General features: G+C 49.0%; 2 protein-coding genes across 2 annotated transcripts; one reads left to right on the plus strand and one right to left on the minus strand.

Moving 5' to 3' along the window:
• Positions 1 to 389: 389 nt before the first annotated feature.
• NR0B2 (nuclear receptor subfamily 0 group B member 2) lies at positions 390 to 4,209 on the minus strand. Its single transcript, XM_090123772.1, has 3 exons — positions 3,783 to 4,209; positions 2,177 to 3,266; positions 390 to 1,738 (listed from the first exon to the last, which is right to left on the minus strand). The coding sequence occupies exons 2-3, from the start codon at positions 2,700 to 2,702 to the stop codon at positions 1,458 to 1,460; spliced, it is 807 nt and encodes a 268-aa protein (XP_089979898.1). The 5' UTR covers positions 2,703 to 3,266; positions 3,783 to 4,209; the 3' UTR covers positions 390 to 1,457.
• NUDC (nuclear distribution C, dynein complex regulator) lies at positions 4,206 to 13,278 on the plus strand. Its single transcript, XM_031595041.2, has 9 exons — positions 4,206 to 4,371; positions 5,496 to 5,573; positions 7,480 to 7,674; positions 8,013 to 8,096; positions 8,446 to 8,559; positions 8,954 to 9,148; positions 9,938 to 10,021; positions 10,327 to 10,445; positions 12,179 to 13,278. Exons 1-9 carry the CDS (start codon positions 4,276 to 4,278, stop codon positions 12,228 to 12,230), a joined length of 1,017 nt encoding a protein of 338 aa, XP_031450901.1. The 5' UTR covers positions 4,206 to 4,275; the 3' UTR covers positions 12,231 to 13,278.
• Positions 13,279 to 14,993: the final 1,715 nt, after the last annotated feature.

The raw sequence follows: 14,993 nt of genomic DNA on the forward strand, positions 1-14,993 counted from the left end.
CTCCTGCCTCAGCACCTCCGGGTGAGGCTGCGTGCATGAAGGAAGGTGCAGTGTACAGACAGGCTGCGGTTCTGCTGCCTCTGCAGATTTCTCTCTGCTGGGTGCACAGAGGTGTGCCACGGGGCTGTGAATCAGACACTTCTGTGACCACATCGCAACGCTCCCCTGTGATGATGAGGCAGAAGGATTTCACTGAGAGGGGAAAGGCTCTGGCCCTGCTTTCAGGTGTCCTTTCCATACCAGGCTTATAGCCGGTATTTCTCTAAGCCCAGAATCCCAGAAATGTAACACCCTCCCTGAAAGTCACCATCGTTTTCCAAAAGGTAAAACATTTTATTAAAAAAATAATTTACTGTATCTTATATACAAACCAAAAGAAGGTCCACCCATAAAATACTGACATCTAATGCTTCACAAAAGCTGCAGACAGGAGAAGCGAGGTTTCCAGACGTGCTACATGTTTAACCAGCTGTAACTCAAGGCAGGGATGTTTTATTCTGCCACCAACAGTTCTGCTTGTTTGTTCAGTATCTGTAGCTCATTGTGTTCCTTGCTGTCACAGGAACAGAGGCAAGCCCACAGCCTGAGCCATTCTCAATGTTGCTAAAAGCACCTTTGTAGTGTACAGGTAGGATGAACTCCCTGATGTTCATGCAGCATTATTTGCCATACATTTCACTGCTCTTAGGTAATCCATTGCTCTGTGAGCAATCCTGTTGCAGCTCGTGGCATAATGGAGAGAAGATGCAATCTGATGAAAGGCAGAAGGCGTTAATTTGGCTGGCTTGCACACCCTGTAAGATTTTATACTTTTCCCTCTTGCTGCCTGAGGAAGATTCTCTATGAATATTTCTGAGATTTCATGCACAACAGACATTGGCCAATACTTAAAGATCTAATTTCTTACTGTTTGCACTTGGTTATACTCTACAAGTGATACCACTGAAGATACTCAGCACCCCTAAATACCACTACCACAGAGTTGAGCTGTCATGGGCAGTGAGTTGAGGTCAAACCTCATCTCTTGGAGTTAACAGCAAAACACACATTGGTTTTAATTGAACTGAGGATTCACTGAGATAAAAAACAAACAAACAAAAAAGCAAACAAACAAAAAAACTGGAGCAGGCTCTAACTCAATCTGCCCTGTGTCACAGGGCTGGCCTGCTTGCTAGCAGCTGAGTACCACCAGCTGCAGAACAGGGAAACAGCCACACACACATACTCACACTCCTTGAAACAGACAGGCAGAGGTAGAGCAGGAGCTGCCACAGACATCTGCTGAATCAAGGCTGCTTTCCTGCATGCTCTGCTAAAACCTTGCTGAGCCCTACAGCCTAGCAAGAGGCACACACAAAGCCAGTTCTCTGTGGTCCTGAATGCCTGCTCCCCAGTCCTCTCTGCTGCCCTGCCAGGTGTTGGAAAACACCCACAGGGCTGTGGCAGAGCACAGCAGCTCAGAGAGCCGTGTGCGGTGAGGGAGCCGGCTGCCAGCTGGTAATTTCATACAGCATATCCACGATGAGCTCAACAATGTCTGCATTGCCAATGATGGGCCGGAAGAAGAGGTCTGTGATGAGGGCAGGAGGGATGGATTTCAAGGTGGAGGTGATGAGCAAAATGAGGGCAAAGCGGTCCTGGTCCTCGGGGTGCAGAATCCGCACCACCTCCTGAAGCGCTCGCTCGGCTTCCCGCTGGAGGCTCTCGATGTACAGGGAGGCTGTCAGCCCTGGGACATCTGCCAAGAGAAAGGAGGAAAGGCATGTGAAGAGGAAGGCTGGAAAAAATGTTCTAGGTTTCTCCCATCTCCTTCCCCGTATCTTGGAGAAAACCTCCGAGTGCCAAACTAATGACATGTATTTCAGGGCTGTTGTGTTGAGGGAGTAAATATAGCTAACAGGGCAAACATAAGCTTTATAGAATAAGTCCCAGGGTTCTTTGTTTGCAAGGTGAGGAGGTCTCTGTTTTTAAACACTGCATTCAGTATCCCTCCTCCCTGAGTCCCAGTTGTAAACTGTTGGTGCTAATGATAATGTGAGCAGCTCTCCCTGCTCTCACACACGCTTTTGCCCAAACTCTAAGTAACTCCGAGCCAAGAGCTGTGTTTTCAAGTGCTAACTCATGCAGGGCTTTCTCTTGCCACCAGCAGGCAGAGTTGAGAGGGTTGAGCACTCACCAGGATTAAAGAGAATGGCTCCCTTCAGGTAGGCGTATTCTTTGGGGCTCAAGTCCAGGCTCCAGAAGGTGTTGAGGCTGCACTGCAGCCACTGCACAGCAGCCAGCATGGGCTGCGTCCACTCAGGCTCCTGCCTTTTGCTTTGGCCATCGAGGAGGATCTTCTCGAGCATGCTGGGGGCTGGGGTCTCCATCACCTCAAACGTCACCGTCTCCTGGACAAGCCCCAGGAGAAAGAGGGGGACCCAGCAGCTGTCCAGCAGCAGGAGCTGGTCTCCCCGTGGCAGCAGGTGGAAGGAAGGGAGGTTTTTCATGAAGCTGATGGTTTTCACCAACACATCAGAGGCAGCCTGGCAGGTGATATGGGGTGTCCGGAGGCAGACGGTCCAGCGCTGGTGACACAGGCAGCGTTGGTGGGGTGGGCTGTGGCTCAGGTTCTGGCTCAGGAGGGTGTAGAGAATGGCTGAGTGTTTGTCTTCATGCTGGCACTGACACCTCTCGCAGTCCATGTCCATGCTACTGGTCATCAGAGCAGAACTGGGAGCCCGTATCCTCTGTGAAACTCCGCAGATGGAAGAGACCTGTAAGTTTCCTCCCCGTCTCAGTCTGGGAGTGACCTGTCCCCTCTGCTCTGCCAGCACATGGCTGTTCAAACAAGCTCTTATAAGGCTCGGTCACAAGTGGAACACCCCTTCCCAGCCTTGACCGCTCTGTGATTAAGCGGTCCTCATTAAAAGAGGGAAAAAAAAAAAAAAAAAAACAACCAGCTGTCCCCAGACTGATTGGCTGGGACCAGCAAGATCTCAGCATGGCGTCAATGGCCGTTTTCTCAATGAAACACCAGCAGCCGCAGCGCAGGGATGGGGCGGCGGGTTGGGCAGCCTTATCACAATTACCCAAACAGTATAAACAAAGTCATTAACCCGGGCTGTACCATGGCACCAAGGCCCCACGCTGCAATCAGGCCGTGCTATCTGGCAGGTGTCGCTGCCAAGGAGTTCACTCACACACACACACAGACTCACAGTGCTCGTCTGGAGCGAGGACCCCATGGCAAATGGCCTGTGTGCTCCGGCCTTGGAAAGAGCAACCTGGAAGTCATTTTATCAGCAGATGTTTGCCTAACCTTGTTGACAGGAGATTCGTGCTGTTACAGCTAAGGAAGCCAGTGAATAAGTGAAGCCAGTGAATAAGTGAAGCCAGACTAAACCTGAGGCAGTGCCCCATGTGCTGCAGGAGAAATGCTAGGTAGGTGAGAGCCAGGTTTACAGATTTTTACCTTGAATTGCTCTGGAATTTGTATGTTTTGATCAGCAGAAGGGAAGTGGCAGCACACAGTTATGGATTTCAGGGGGGCCTGTGAGCAATTCCTCACTCAGGCCTGGTGAACCCTGTGAGGATGGGAACAAATGCCTTAAGGGCACACAGCTCTTGGTGCACAAACAAGAGGGAACTGAGGGCCACGTTCATAAATTTTCACCACAAAATACCCAGATATTTGCATCTGTTGGCCAGCACAAGTCAGTCTGGGAAACTGGCAGCATCTGCTGATTGATTTCAGGGGGACCTTGGGCAGCAGGCACCCTATGGGGATAAGGACAACTCACCCTAAGGACACACAGCTCTTGGTGCAAAGGAGGAGTGAAACCAGCAGTGAGGGGGAAGGAGAGGCCCACGCAGCCAGCAGGACGGGCGCAGTCTCTCCCTGCTGCAGGCTGCAGACCCTCGGCCCTGCTTGGGCCTGGACGAACGGCTCTTTGAGCCGTATGGTGACTGGAAGGGATTCGGGAAGAGCCAAACCCTGCGCAAAGACAGGAAATACTCGGAAGTAAACAAAGCTACCCGACCCCGAGCCCCGAGACCCCGCCGAGCTTTCTGGAAAGGCCCAGGCCCGGCCGTCGCTATAGCAACCGAGCCCCGCGCCACTCTTCCCGCCTCTCCACTCCGGCTACTGCCTCGACCAATCCGCGAAGGCAGCAGCGCAGCCGAGCGCTGCGATTGGCTGTTTGGGGAGGTACCGCCCTTCCGCTTCCTCTTAGCTTGCTTCCGGTTCCGGTTAGCAGTAGCGTGAGGGCTCTGAGGAGACCGGTGTCGGGCAGGATGGGGCTGAGCGCGGAGGAAGCGGCGGAGCAGGAGGATCGCTTCGATGGCATCCTTCTGGCCATGGCGCAGCAGCACCAAGGCGGCGTGTGCGAGGTAGCACCGTCGTTCCCAAGGCGGCCAAAGCCTTTCCGTGCTCCCGGTGGTGGTTGGGGGGGGGGGAGGAGCGGGCGGGCCCGGGAGGAGGGGCAGCGCGTGACTTCCGGCCCCGCCGTGGCGGCTGCAGCGGCTCTGCGGGGCGCGTGGTGCTGGCGAGGAGCTGAGGAGCTGCGGGGCGCGGCTACTAACAGCGTGCGGATCCCCTTTTCTCGGCCGCGGCGCCGCTGCGTGGTGCACGAGGGCGGGGATGTGAGCGGGAGGAAGGAGCCGCGTTTTTCAGCCACCCGGCAGTGGCCCCCCTGGCCCCTCCTCGCTGGGTTCTGAGGCTGCGGTGCGGCCTCGCTTTTCCTCACGTGGCAGCTCAAGTTGGCGTCCCGGAGCTGAGCTGTAAGAGGGGTGTATGGGAGGATCCTCACATCCCAAAATTTTGGAGAAGTGGTGCTAAAAACATCTCCTTGTTTAGTCCTCAAAGTTCATGTTGGAATACCGACAAGGTGTAATTCCTGGTGGGAGAAAAAAAAATACAAGGAGAAAAAAACAGTATTCTCTGAGAGAGTGCATTTCCATTCATCAGTAACACTTGGCAGATAGCAAGGCAGTTAGTGGGAAGTGAAAGGACTTTGGTCTTTTGTAAAAGTAAACGGGACACAGAGCTGGGAAGGGTGGGCTTGTGTGCCTTGAGGAGTTAGACATGCAAGGCAGCAAAATACAGTACGTGTGTAAACCTGTACACATACACGTGTATGGATATGTGCATGCTCTGTGGTCCTGCATCAAGTGGTTCTAATTAGCAGCTTGGGATGTCCACATAGGTGTGTCTTCAATGTGATCTGAGAATAACATGCATTTGAGAATAACATAACTATTAATGTAAATCACATAGATGTCTCCTCTGAAAAACAGAGAGCCAGGAAGTGGATTTTCACATAAGCCACTGAATGTTTTCTCTGGGAAACAGTCAGAGGGTTTCATTATAGAATCATAGAATTATGATCCTGACACAGATGGGAAGAGCAGAATAAAGACTGTTCACTAAGCATGAGGTGCCTTGGAGTGATGTGGTCTCATTGCTCTGTTTGGTTTTTTTTCCCCACCCTTCTGTCCCCCTTCCTTGTTACCAGCTTGTGAACACATTCTTTAGTTTCCTGAGGCGTAAAACAGATTTCTTCACTGGTGGAGAAGATGGCGTAGCAGAGAAGGTAAAAAACCACAATCTGCAAGTTGTTATGTCTTTTGATTTACGTGTCAGCCATGTTTATGCCTTGCTAAGCCTTCCTTTCCTGAACATCTTAAAACCCTCTAATGCATTTGGGAGTGAGCGGTCTGTAATAAAACACATCACTGAAACGAGGTAACAGTGAGCTGTCCCTATCTGTGGTGAGGCACGATTGCTTGCTCAGGTGATGCTGGTGGTGCAGGTATTTGCCATACTCTGGCCAAAGGCTTGTTTGGAAAGCAAATCTGCCAGACACACTGACTGAACGGTGACAGACACTGCAGTGCCGATAACCGCGTGTTGCCTTGTTTGTTCACCTCAGAAAAAGCTCAAAGTCCACATCTGCACACAAGCAGCTGCACCTTTGTCTCTGGGCTGCTGTAACTGTAAGGACTGAGCGTGCCTTGGCTCGTTCCAGCACAAAGTTAGCCAGACTTTCTGAAGGGTTCTCAGTTGTACTTGCTGTTCCCCCTCACTTAGCATGTGAACTGCTTTGTAATGCTTGGCTGGATGCTGTGTTGCTCTCTGCCCTGCTTGCATACAATCTTTGGGTGATTGCTGAAGGGATTACAGGGAAGCTGATGTTGTAGAAGGGTCTGATGCATCTAGATCCCACGGCCAGTGTGGAACAGAGAAAAAAACTTGTAAGCACTTTCTGGACTGCTAGAACTTCCTGTGAGCAAAACAGGTGCTGTTGCCATGGTAAATGTATTAGGGAAGGCATTAATTGCTAATAGAGAGCAGAATGTACTCTCTCTAGTCTCCAAAGTAACAATTAAGGCAGGTAAGGGATGGGAAAATGGATGGTTTCAAAGGAAGAATGAACTGAAGTCTAGTGCTATTTCGCTTACAGTAGAGGACGTATCTCCTCAGAGTCCTGGGGATTCTGTGTTCCCAGGAAATGAAACTCTGAGTAGCAGTTGGGAGATGAGCTCTGATGGGTGCTTTTGGGGGTCCTGGCTGCTCTTATTGGAATTTATGTAGCTAAATAGCTTTGCTCCCTGTGGATACAGTTAGGAACAGAGGCTGGGAGATGCATGTCTTGAGTTCTGTGTCCTAGGAGACACCAGACTCAGGTTGTGTAAATAAAGCTTGTTTTTACCCTTTAAAAACAAAGCAGAAATAGCTGGTGGTTGGTTACAAAACTGATTGCTTTGAGTTTCTCTGGAAAGGTGCTGATTTGTTGCTGGATTTCTGGGATGTACATAAAGAAGTACCTGACACCTACATCTGAGAACTCTCTCCATTCTGATTTCTTTTCTGAGATTCTGTCTGCATTGTTTTCTGGAGCAGTTCTCATCCGTGCTGCTTTGCACAGTGCTCTCTGGCATTATTGAGCACCAGGCAGTTGCTCTGGCTTCCTGCCTGTGTACTGAGCTTTCCCTCTGAGCAACACAGCTGTTTGCTTCAGAGACCTTGAGAGTTTGCTTTTCATGGACACAACACTATGAGAAGTTGAAGTTAGGTTTGAAGCAAAGATTTCGGTTGGAACTTCACCCTCAGTAAAATGAGCTTTTCAAAACTTCCTCCTCTAAATCATGACACTGTTAAACTGTGATACTTATTGATTTCTGCTAGATTTTGCTGTTGCAGTGGTAGCAATATTTCCAGGAGCTATAGAAACTCTTTATGGCAAAGGTTTTGTAATCCAGACATTAATATGCCTGGGGAAAGCTCAGCTGTGGGAGAGGTCAGAAGTAGGCATAAAAACTACTCCAATGTCTCCGTTCTTCCAGCTTTCCTGGATGTATGGAGTAGCTGTCAGGTGGAATAGCACAAAGGACAAAAAAGCAAAAAACTTTGGTATATAGTGAGTTGGCTTCATTTGGGTTTGAAAAAAAAAAAAGAAAGGGTGATTTCTTTATTTTTTCAACCCTTTGGTCTTCCAGCTGATCACAGACTCCTTCAACCATCACAACAAACTGGCTCGGAAGGAGAAGAAGGCTCGACAAGAGGCAGAACGACGGGAAAAGGCAGAGAGAGCTGCAAAACTTGCCAAAGAAGCAAAACAGGAAGTAAATGAGCCAAGGATTAAGGAACTTACAGACGAGGAAGCAGAAAGACTGCAGCTGGAAATCAATCAGGTGAGAGCTTCACTTGGCACATATGGGTACCAGCTTGGTCCAGGCTGTCTCTTCAAATTGCCAGTATGCATGTTTCAAGTAGTGGGAGTTGTTTAAATGGCTTGGACTCGCTCCTTTGCAGCATCAGAACCTCCTGATGGGAGCAGGTGGGGTGCTTCTGAAGTAAAGCACTCTAGAACAACTGTTAGATTTTGGTGTGGGTTTGCCTGTGAGTCCCTCTGCCCTCAACAAGGTATTGCAGTACCTTCTGCTATAGAAGTTGAAGCTGCCTAGTGTCAGATGAGCAAGTAACACAAAGTGTCAACTATCCTAATGTGTTAATTCTTCTTTTTAAACAGAAGAAAGAGGCACAAAAAGAGGTTAATAATGTCCCGGTGAAATCCTCAGAGGATGAAGGTGACTCTTCAGATTCTAACAAACAGGTAAAACTCATCTATGGATTTCATTTTAGACTGAGAGAAATATATTCCTGGATAACCATGAGAACTCTTGTGATTAGGGGATGTCCTGCCTGCCTTTCTTTGAGAATGTGCACTGAAGCCTATTTTCTCTTCTGTGCTGTGCCCTGGTCATAACAATGCTTAATTCCTTGCAATGCCTTTTTTTTTTTCTGCTTGTGATTTTATTTTAACAAAAACACCTTTTCATTTTGGGTTAAACATATGCAAATATCAGATATGTTTGACTGACCTGAAACTCATAAAAATCTGGAATTGTGAAGGGTATACAGAGACCTGAAAAACTTCCTTTCACTTTACATTGGTTGGTTAGGAAACAGATGAAGAAGATAAAGATGAGAACGATAAAGGAAAACTTAAACCCAACACTGGCAATGGAGCTGACCTCCCAAATTACAGGTGGACACAGACTCTTTCAGAGCTGGATGTAAGTACTGCCTTATATAAAGGGTCTGAGGGATCTTAGCCACAAAATAAAAGTAGGTGTTGGTAAGAATAGTGGTTGTTAATTTTACTTAATGACAACATTTCAGTAGCTGGGGGACAGCCTGGTAACTAAATTAAATTCCCAGAAGCTGTAGTTAATTTTGCCAAGCTTTGGCAAACAAAGTTAGAACAGAACATGAAAATCTGCTTCCCTTCCTTAAAGATAGCCACCCTGTTGCTGAATTTACACTTGTATCCTTTCACCTCTTGCTCGACCAACAAGAATTATCGTATCTTACTCTGGCAAAAGGCAAAGAGTCTTACAACAGCAGCACAAGAGGGCAAGGAGAGACTTAATTGCTCAGCTCCTCACATCTGACCTTTGTCTGTTCCAGCTGGCCATCCCTTTCAAGGTGACCTTCCGGCTGAAGGGGAAGGATGTGGTGGTGGATATCCAGAGACGACGCCTCAGAGTTGGCCTGAAAGGCCATCCTCCTGTTATTGATGGAGAGCTTTTCAATGAAGTGAAGGTGGAGGAGAGTTCCTGGCTGATTGAAGATGGTAAAACAGTCACCGTGCACCTGGAGAAGGTAAAGCAGCATTAACTGGGGAGGGCTGGGACTTGTCTGCCTCTTCCCTGGTGAAATCAGTCACCAAACTCATGAAAGCACAGGGCTTTATAAGCTGGAACAGAAGTGCTTGTCCTTGGTCCAATGTCAGAGATGCTGTTGGAAGCCAGGGTATTGCCACTTGGTCCTGTTTGCAGCCTGTCTGCAGGGGGGTGAGGCAGTGGCAGAGTGAGGTGGTTGTGCTTCATCTCTGCAGACACTCAAGGTCAGGCTGGAAGGGCTCTGAGCACTGATGGAGCTGTGAGTGTCCCTGCTCACTGCAGGGGAGTTAGACCAGGTGGCCTTTAAGGATCCCTTCCAATCCTAAGGATTTTATGATGGATTCTGGATGATGGATTCTATAATCTGGGATCTCCAGTTAATTTCTCAGCAATTCAGGAGAATCTGAGGGAAATCAGTATTTTGAAGTTGCTCCTTAGTGCATTCATGCTATTCTTTCACATCTGTTAGTGACACGAGCAGCAATAAGGTCTGTCCTTGGATTTTCATGTCCCCTCTTGGCCTCTACAGGCAACTTTTTATTGCAATCCTATTTTGTTGTGCCAACCATGACATCTAATATGCTCTTGGATTTGTCAGTTGTGGAAATTCTAGATAGCTGAAGTGATTAGAAATGAAAGTAATGCCCTTTATCCAGGTTCAGATTTTACTGACGCTTAGAGAACTGTCAAATAAAGTTTGATTCCAGACATAGCATGCTAAGAGCAAGTCCAGGAAAAAGAAATAATTTTTGCTTCTTCATTCCCTCAGATCAACAAGATGGAATGGTGGAACAAGTTAGTCACCACAGACCCTGAGATCAACACCAAGAAAATCAATCCAGAAAACTCAAAGGTAAGAACTCCCTCTGTTTGAATGAATGTAGCCTTCTCATAAACAAATTCACATTCAGCTTCTGTAACTTTGTTCTACCAGCAGAAAAAAAAAACAACACTGGCAGCACTGCTGCATGTGATACTATAAGTGCTCCCAAAACTTCAACTAAACAAAGCTGAGATAAGTTAGAGTGTCTAGTATTTCTCTAGTTTGTGCACACAGTGCTGTGTACATCAAAATATCTGTGTTCTGTGCAAGCAGCGTGTGCTTGTGTGTGTGTTGAGCAAAGTGAGTTCAATTCTGATGGAATTCCTTGGTTTCAGTTGTCAGACCTGGACAGTGAGACTCGCAGTATGGTGGAGAAAATGATGTATGATCAGCGACAGAAATCCATGGGCCTCCCCACATCTGATGAACAGAAGAAGCAAGACATTTTGAAAAAGTGGGTATAGCCAATTGATTTGTGGGTGCTTGCTTTCCCATACCCCTCTCCTCCTCTTCCTTCACACCAATATGTAGCGGTGTTACTGAGCGAGGAACAGGTTGCCCTTCAGTTCTACCTGAGTTCAAATCTACAGTTACAAAGTCACTGAATTGTTGGCTAACCACCAGCATCTATAAAAGCCAATGGAGGTAGATAACATAATGGGAAATTCTGGGAATAGTCCAGCTCTGGCATTGTCTTAATCTTCTGATTTCAAGTCCAGAAAGCATGTTTGAGCATGGAAGTACTGACTCTAGTGAACTTTAACATGGTCTTGATTGTTTTCTAATCTCCCTCTACTCAGTAGCCCAGATAATCTCCGTTACACACCTGTCACCAGACAGCTGTCTCCAAGCCAATAGTCCTTTTATGCCTTTATTGCCTTGTTTGGCACAAACGCACCTTGGCAGGGAAATTACTCATGGAGCCCCCAAGGCCAGGCAGGGAGGTGTGGAGACAGTTCTGAGTCAGACATCTTCCTTGGAAAGTGCAAACCCGCATCTCTCAGGGTTGGAGGGAGGATTGGTGTAGCAGGCCTTCCTTCTGCACCTGGCTCCTTTCCTTCCTCAGCTTATCTGTTCTGGAAGAAGCTTTGCTCTGAGCGGTGCGCTGAGTTTAGAGTAGGGTGTAACTTTTAAAGACCAGACTTCCTCAGTATCTGAAGGAGTTGTGGAATGGCAGGTAGTCCTTGCCTGCTGGAAGGTGCACATACAGGATACCTCAGTGAGACCACTGGTTCAGTGCTCTGCAAGCTTGGCCCATGTGCAGATTGGCTGGTAAGAATGGATAGGAAGATTAGACTTTGTTCATACCAGAGTGGGCTGAATGACTTTGGGTTCTGATCTCTGCTGGAGAGTTCCTCCTGGCTGCTCAACAAAGATGCTGCTCTCACAGTGCATATTTCCATGGAGATGGAAAGTGGAAATGCCTGCCCTGGCCTTCCACCTCATACATACACCCCCCCCACATGGTTGTGTTGTATCCCATGGTGAAGTGCAGGGCAGAGGAGAAATGCAGGGACATCTCCGTGCCCTAATACCCTACTCCTGATCTCCTGTAGGCACAGTTCAGTTCTCAGAACTTTCTGATGTGGCAATCTGTGTCCAAATAGTCGTATCTGCTGAGACTGCAGTACATTTGAAATCAGGTTGTGCTTAGTCTCAGGTTGCACAGGAGATATTCCCCATGTCTCCAGTAACGCATAAGGTAACACATTCAAGCTTAAATCCTAATCTAGCTTTATAATCTCCCCTCTGCCCCACAATCTGTCACAGCTGCTACGTGTCTGTCCGAGAGGTAGCAGTTAAGGGTGTGTAGCTGATAAAAAAAAAACTGCCATGTGTGTGGGCTTGCTGACCTTGATGGCTGGTAGGATTGCTGATACTACTGACCTGAGGAAAAACCATTTGTAGTTTGGAGAGCGTGACCTGGGGAGCTCAGTAAAACAATCCCTGCTGTGGAGGATGTGGAGAGGAAGTGAACTTGATAGTGCAGGAAGTAGGGATGCCTCACCCCTTGGGAGAGGGCTGCCTTGCACCTGAAAAGTGGAAGGTGAAGAGGCTGAATGAATGAGTTAAAATGGAGTCGAGGGAGTGCTGAGCCTCTCAGGTACTCGCTGTGTGTCCCTGGGGAGAGCTTTCTTTGGCTTCTGCTGACTTATAACCTAGCTGTTGTCTTTGTGTTCGTTGCAGGTTCATGGAACAGCATCCAGAAATGGACTTTTCAAAGGCTAAATTCAACTGATTCCAATCCTTCTCCCTGCTCTTTCAGGCAGCCCATTGAATGGGACAGGAAATGTATTGCTGGATAAGTAGGGATCCCTTACCTTGGGCAAGTAAGCACTTGCAGCATCCCCAGCTGAGCTTGCTGTGGAGGCAGCTCCATGAAGTCGTCCTCAGTTGTCCTGTGTTGAACAGAATGTAAGACCACAGAACCAGTCTGCAGCAGTTCCAGTCAGAGCCATCTGTGGCAATTCCCAAGCAGCAGTTAGGAGAGAAGGAGGGGCTAGGGCAAAAAGGGCATTGAGGTTTCAAGAGCCAGACTTGAGAGATTTTAGGACATATCCTTAATGTATTGCTTAGCTTAATCTCCTGGCTCTTTGGAGCTGTTCACCTCTGCTTTGCCATTTCAGTTCTGGCTGCAGGTGCTCCTGAGTTTTTACTCCCCCCTTGCTCTGGCATTCCTGCTCTTCTGTGAAAACAAGAGGCAGTTCATTTTAGGAAATAATTACGTTTCTGCTTTCCTGAGCAGGGAAAACAGCAGGTTTTTTTTTTTTTTTAAAAAGTCTTTGCAGTAGAGAAAGAATGCTCCTCCTTATTGCTCTAACCCATCAATTCAAGGTAACAGATAGCATTGTGCTGCTGCCCAAAAACTGGTTCCTTTCTTCTCACCTGTAATAGACTCTAGGTTCAATCACATCTGAACAGAGGGTTTAGTGGCTGAGCTGCACTCAGGTGCCTTCCATCCTTGCTGCTGCTTCTATTGCCAGAAGAACTTGACCCCATACAGCTCAAGGAAGGGCTCCCATTCCAGCTGGAGAGGGTGATGTGCTGCTCTAGGGCAAGGGAAGGCTAGGGGTCTGTGTTTGTGGGCAAGGGGAGGGTGTGGGGGGTCTTTGGGATAATGTTCTTACTGAGAGTTCACCTGCCTCTCTTCCAAGAGCCTCTCCCTGCCGCTTGCTGACAGGCATTGCTGCGTTCTCTTCTGAGCTCCTGCTGACAAGCGGCATTACTCTGCATGGTTCATATCTTCGTTAAAACTGCAGTGCAACATAAAGGAAAAAAGTGTCAAATTTGTGGGTAGAGCGTGTGGTTCCTCCTGCAGAAGGGCTGTGGAGGGGCTGTGTGGTTTGAATATAAGCTGGGAGGGGGCACAAAGTTGCCCAGAGAGAGGTGGCTGCCTGCTGGGTGCTTCTTGGGTCCTCTCAGGCTCCTCACTCCTAACTTTTGCTCCCCAGCTCAAGAGAGATGGCTGGAGCTGTGTCTTGCTCAGGAGTGCTGACCAAGGCTCATTGCTTCAGGCTCCCCATTCTCTACGTAGCAGCGCGTGACTGCACTGAGAAAGCCACCCTTGCCCCAGGTCTGCTTTATGACAAGCATAGGAGGAAAGCATGACAAAAGCCACTGTTCCTGCCTGCCCTTTAGAGGCTACCCCAAAATCCTGCTTCTGGCGTTCTTGTCTCTGCCACTACAAAGTATTTCTGCCTCCTGCCAGAGGGAGTGGGCACAAACAGCAGAAAATCCTGCTTGGGCAAAGTCCAGCCTGGCCTTGCACCTGGCTTACCAGGTTTTATTTTTTTTTTTTGAATAACAGGACAGTGCGTGCATTCATTCTCCCAGTTTTATAGGCCCTCAAGTTCAAAAAGCAGCACCCACCCAGTTCAGCAATGACCTTGTGGGAAAGCGAGGACCTGAGGCAGCTGCCTCCAGCCTGCCCTCGTCGCCACCTGTTGGGATGTGTCTGCTCTGCTCTGGGTCCTTCTAGGCTGCTCTGCAGCCAACCCTGTGCTCCTTTCCTTTTGGTGGCAGTGGAACACAGCAGAGGGCATTGTGTCACTGTACCGTGAGCCTACCCTGCTCTGAAATACAAGGGGGGGTGGGTGAGCTTGGGAGCTGAGCTGCTGTTCTGGGGGTGCAGTGAGTTCTCCCTGTTTCACAGCAAAGCAGTGAGGCTGTTCCCAGAGCTGAGGGTGAGCAGGTGGGGCTGGGCTCCCTACCTGCAGCCGGCCCCTCCTGCAGAGCAAGCACAGGCAGGCCCTGGGGACTGCTCATAACCACTACTGAGCCCAACCCTCCTTACTTCCCCAACACCTCCTCACCTGCTAGCCTGGCACCCTAAATGCACCCTGATGGGTTGCTGTCACCACATGGGGCTCTGTTTTGTTACCAAACCCAGCATCTCTGCCCTCAGCTCTTGCAGGGTCTCTGCTGGTGTGAGCCTGAAGCAGGGGCTGGTATAACCACAGCTGGGGAACTCCTAAGTGCTCCAGCTGGGGCTGATGCTGCTCAGTGTCAGGGCAAGGAGGCAAGCAGGGGAGCAGCTAAGAGCAAACAGCACCAAGAACAGTAGGTAGCAGCAACCCCAGAATAAGCTGTGGGGGAATTTGGGGCCTGGGGAGTGGGGAGAGAGGGAAACAATGCCATTTGCCTTTCTTTTGGACACAGAAAGGAAATGCAAACGGCCCTGGGAGAAGCAGCCCCAGCTCTGCTCTGAACTGCTGGCAGGTGAATGCCCTGCACTGTTTGTGAACTGCCCCTGGACTTCAACCCCTGCGGCCAGCGGAACAGAAGGTGTTTCTCCTGCTGGCCTTGTCCCCTGCATGGCACCCAGCAGCCACACGGGCTGAGCTGAACCCAACACCCTTTGGCTCCTGAAAGTGTTTTCCTTTGGAGCCAACTGGGCAGGACAGCTCTGGTCTGGCAGCAGAAGTGGCTTAAAGAGCACAAAACCTCAGTGTGAGCAGTTAGTCCGGACTGCAGCTCCCAGCTGTGACCTGTGCAGGAAAGT

This window comes from Phasianus colchicus, chromosome 24 (genome assembly GCF_987193195.1).
Source record: "Phasianus colchicus chromosome 24, bPhaCol1.hap1.1, whole genome shotgun sequence".
NCBI lineage: Eukaryota > Metazoa > Chordata > Aves > Galliformes > Phasianidae > Phasianus > Phasianus colchicus.

Coding starts and splice junctions, on each gene's coding strand:
- NR0B2 (XM_090123772.1), bottom strand. CDS start 2,702: ATGACCAGTAGCATGGACATGGACTGCGAGAGGTGTCAGTGCCAGCAT. Junction 1,739..2,176: donor AGCCATTCTCTTTAATCCTG/GTGAGTGCTCAA, acceptor TTCTCTTGGCAG/ATGTCCCAGGGCTGACAGCC.
- NUDC (XM_031595041.2), top strand. CDS start 4,276: ATGGGGCTGAGCGCGGAGGAAGCGGCGGAGCAGGAGGATCGCTTCGAT. Junction 5,574..7,479: donor AAGATGGCGTAGCAGAGAAG/GTAAAAAACCAC, acceptor TTGGTCTTCCAG/CTGATCACAGACTCCTTCAA. Junction 8,097..8,445: donor CTTCAGATTCTAACAAACAG/GTAAAACTCATC, acceptor TTGGTTGGTTAG/GAAACAGATGAAGAAGATAA.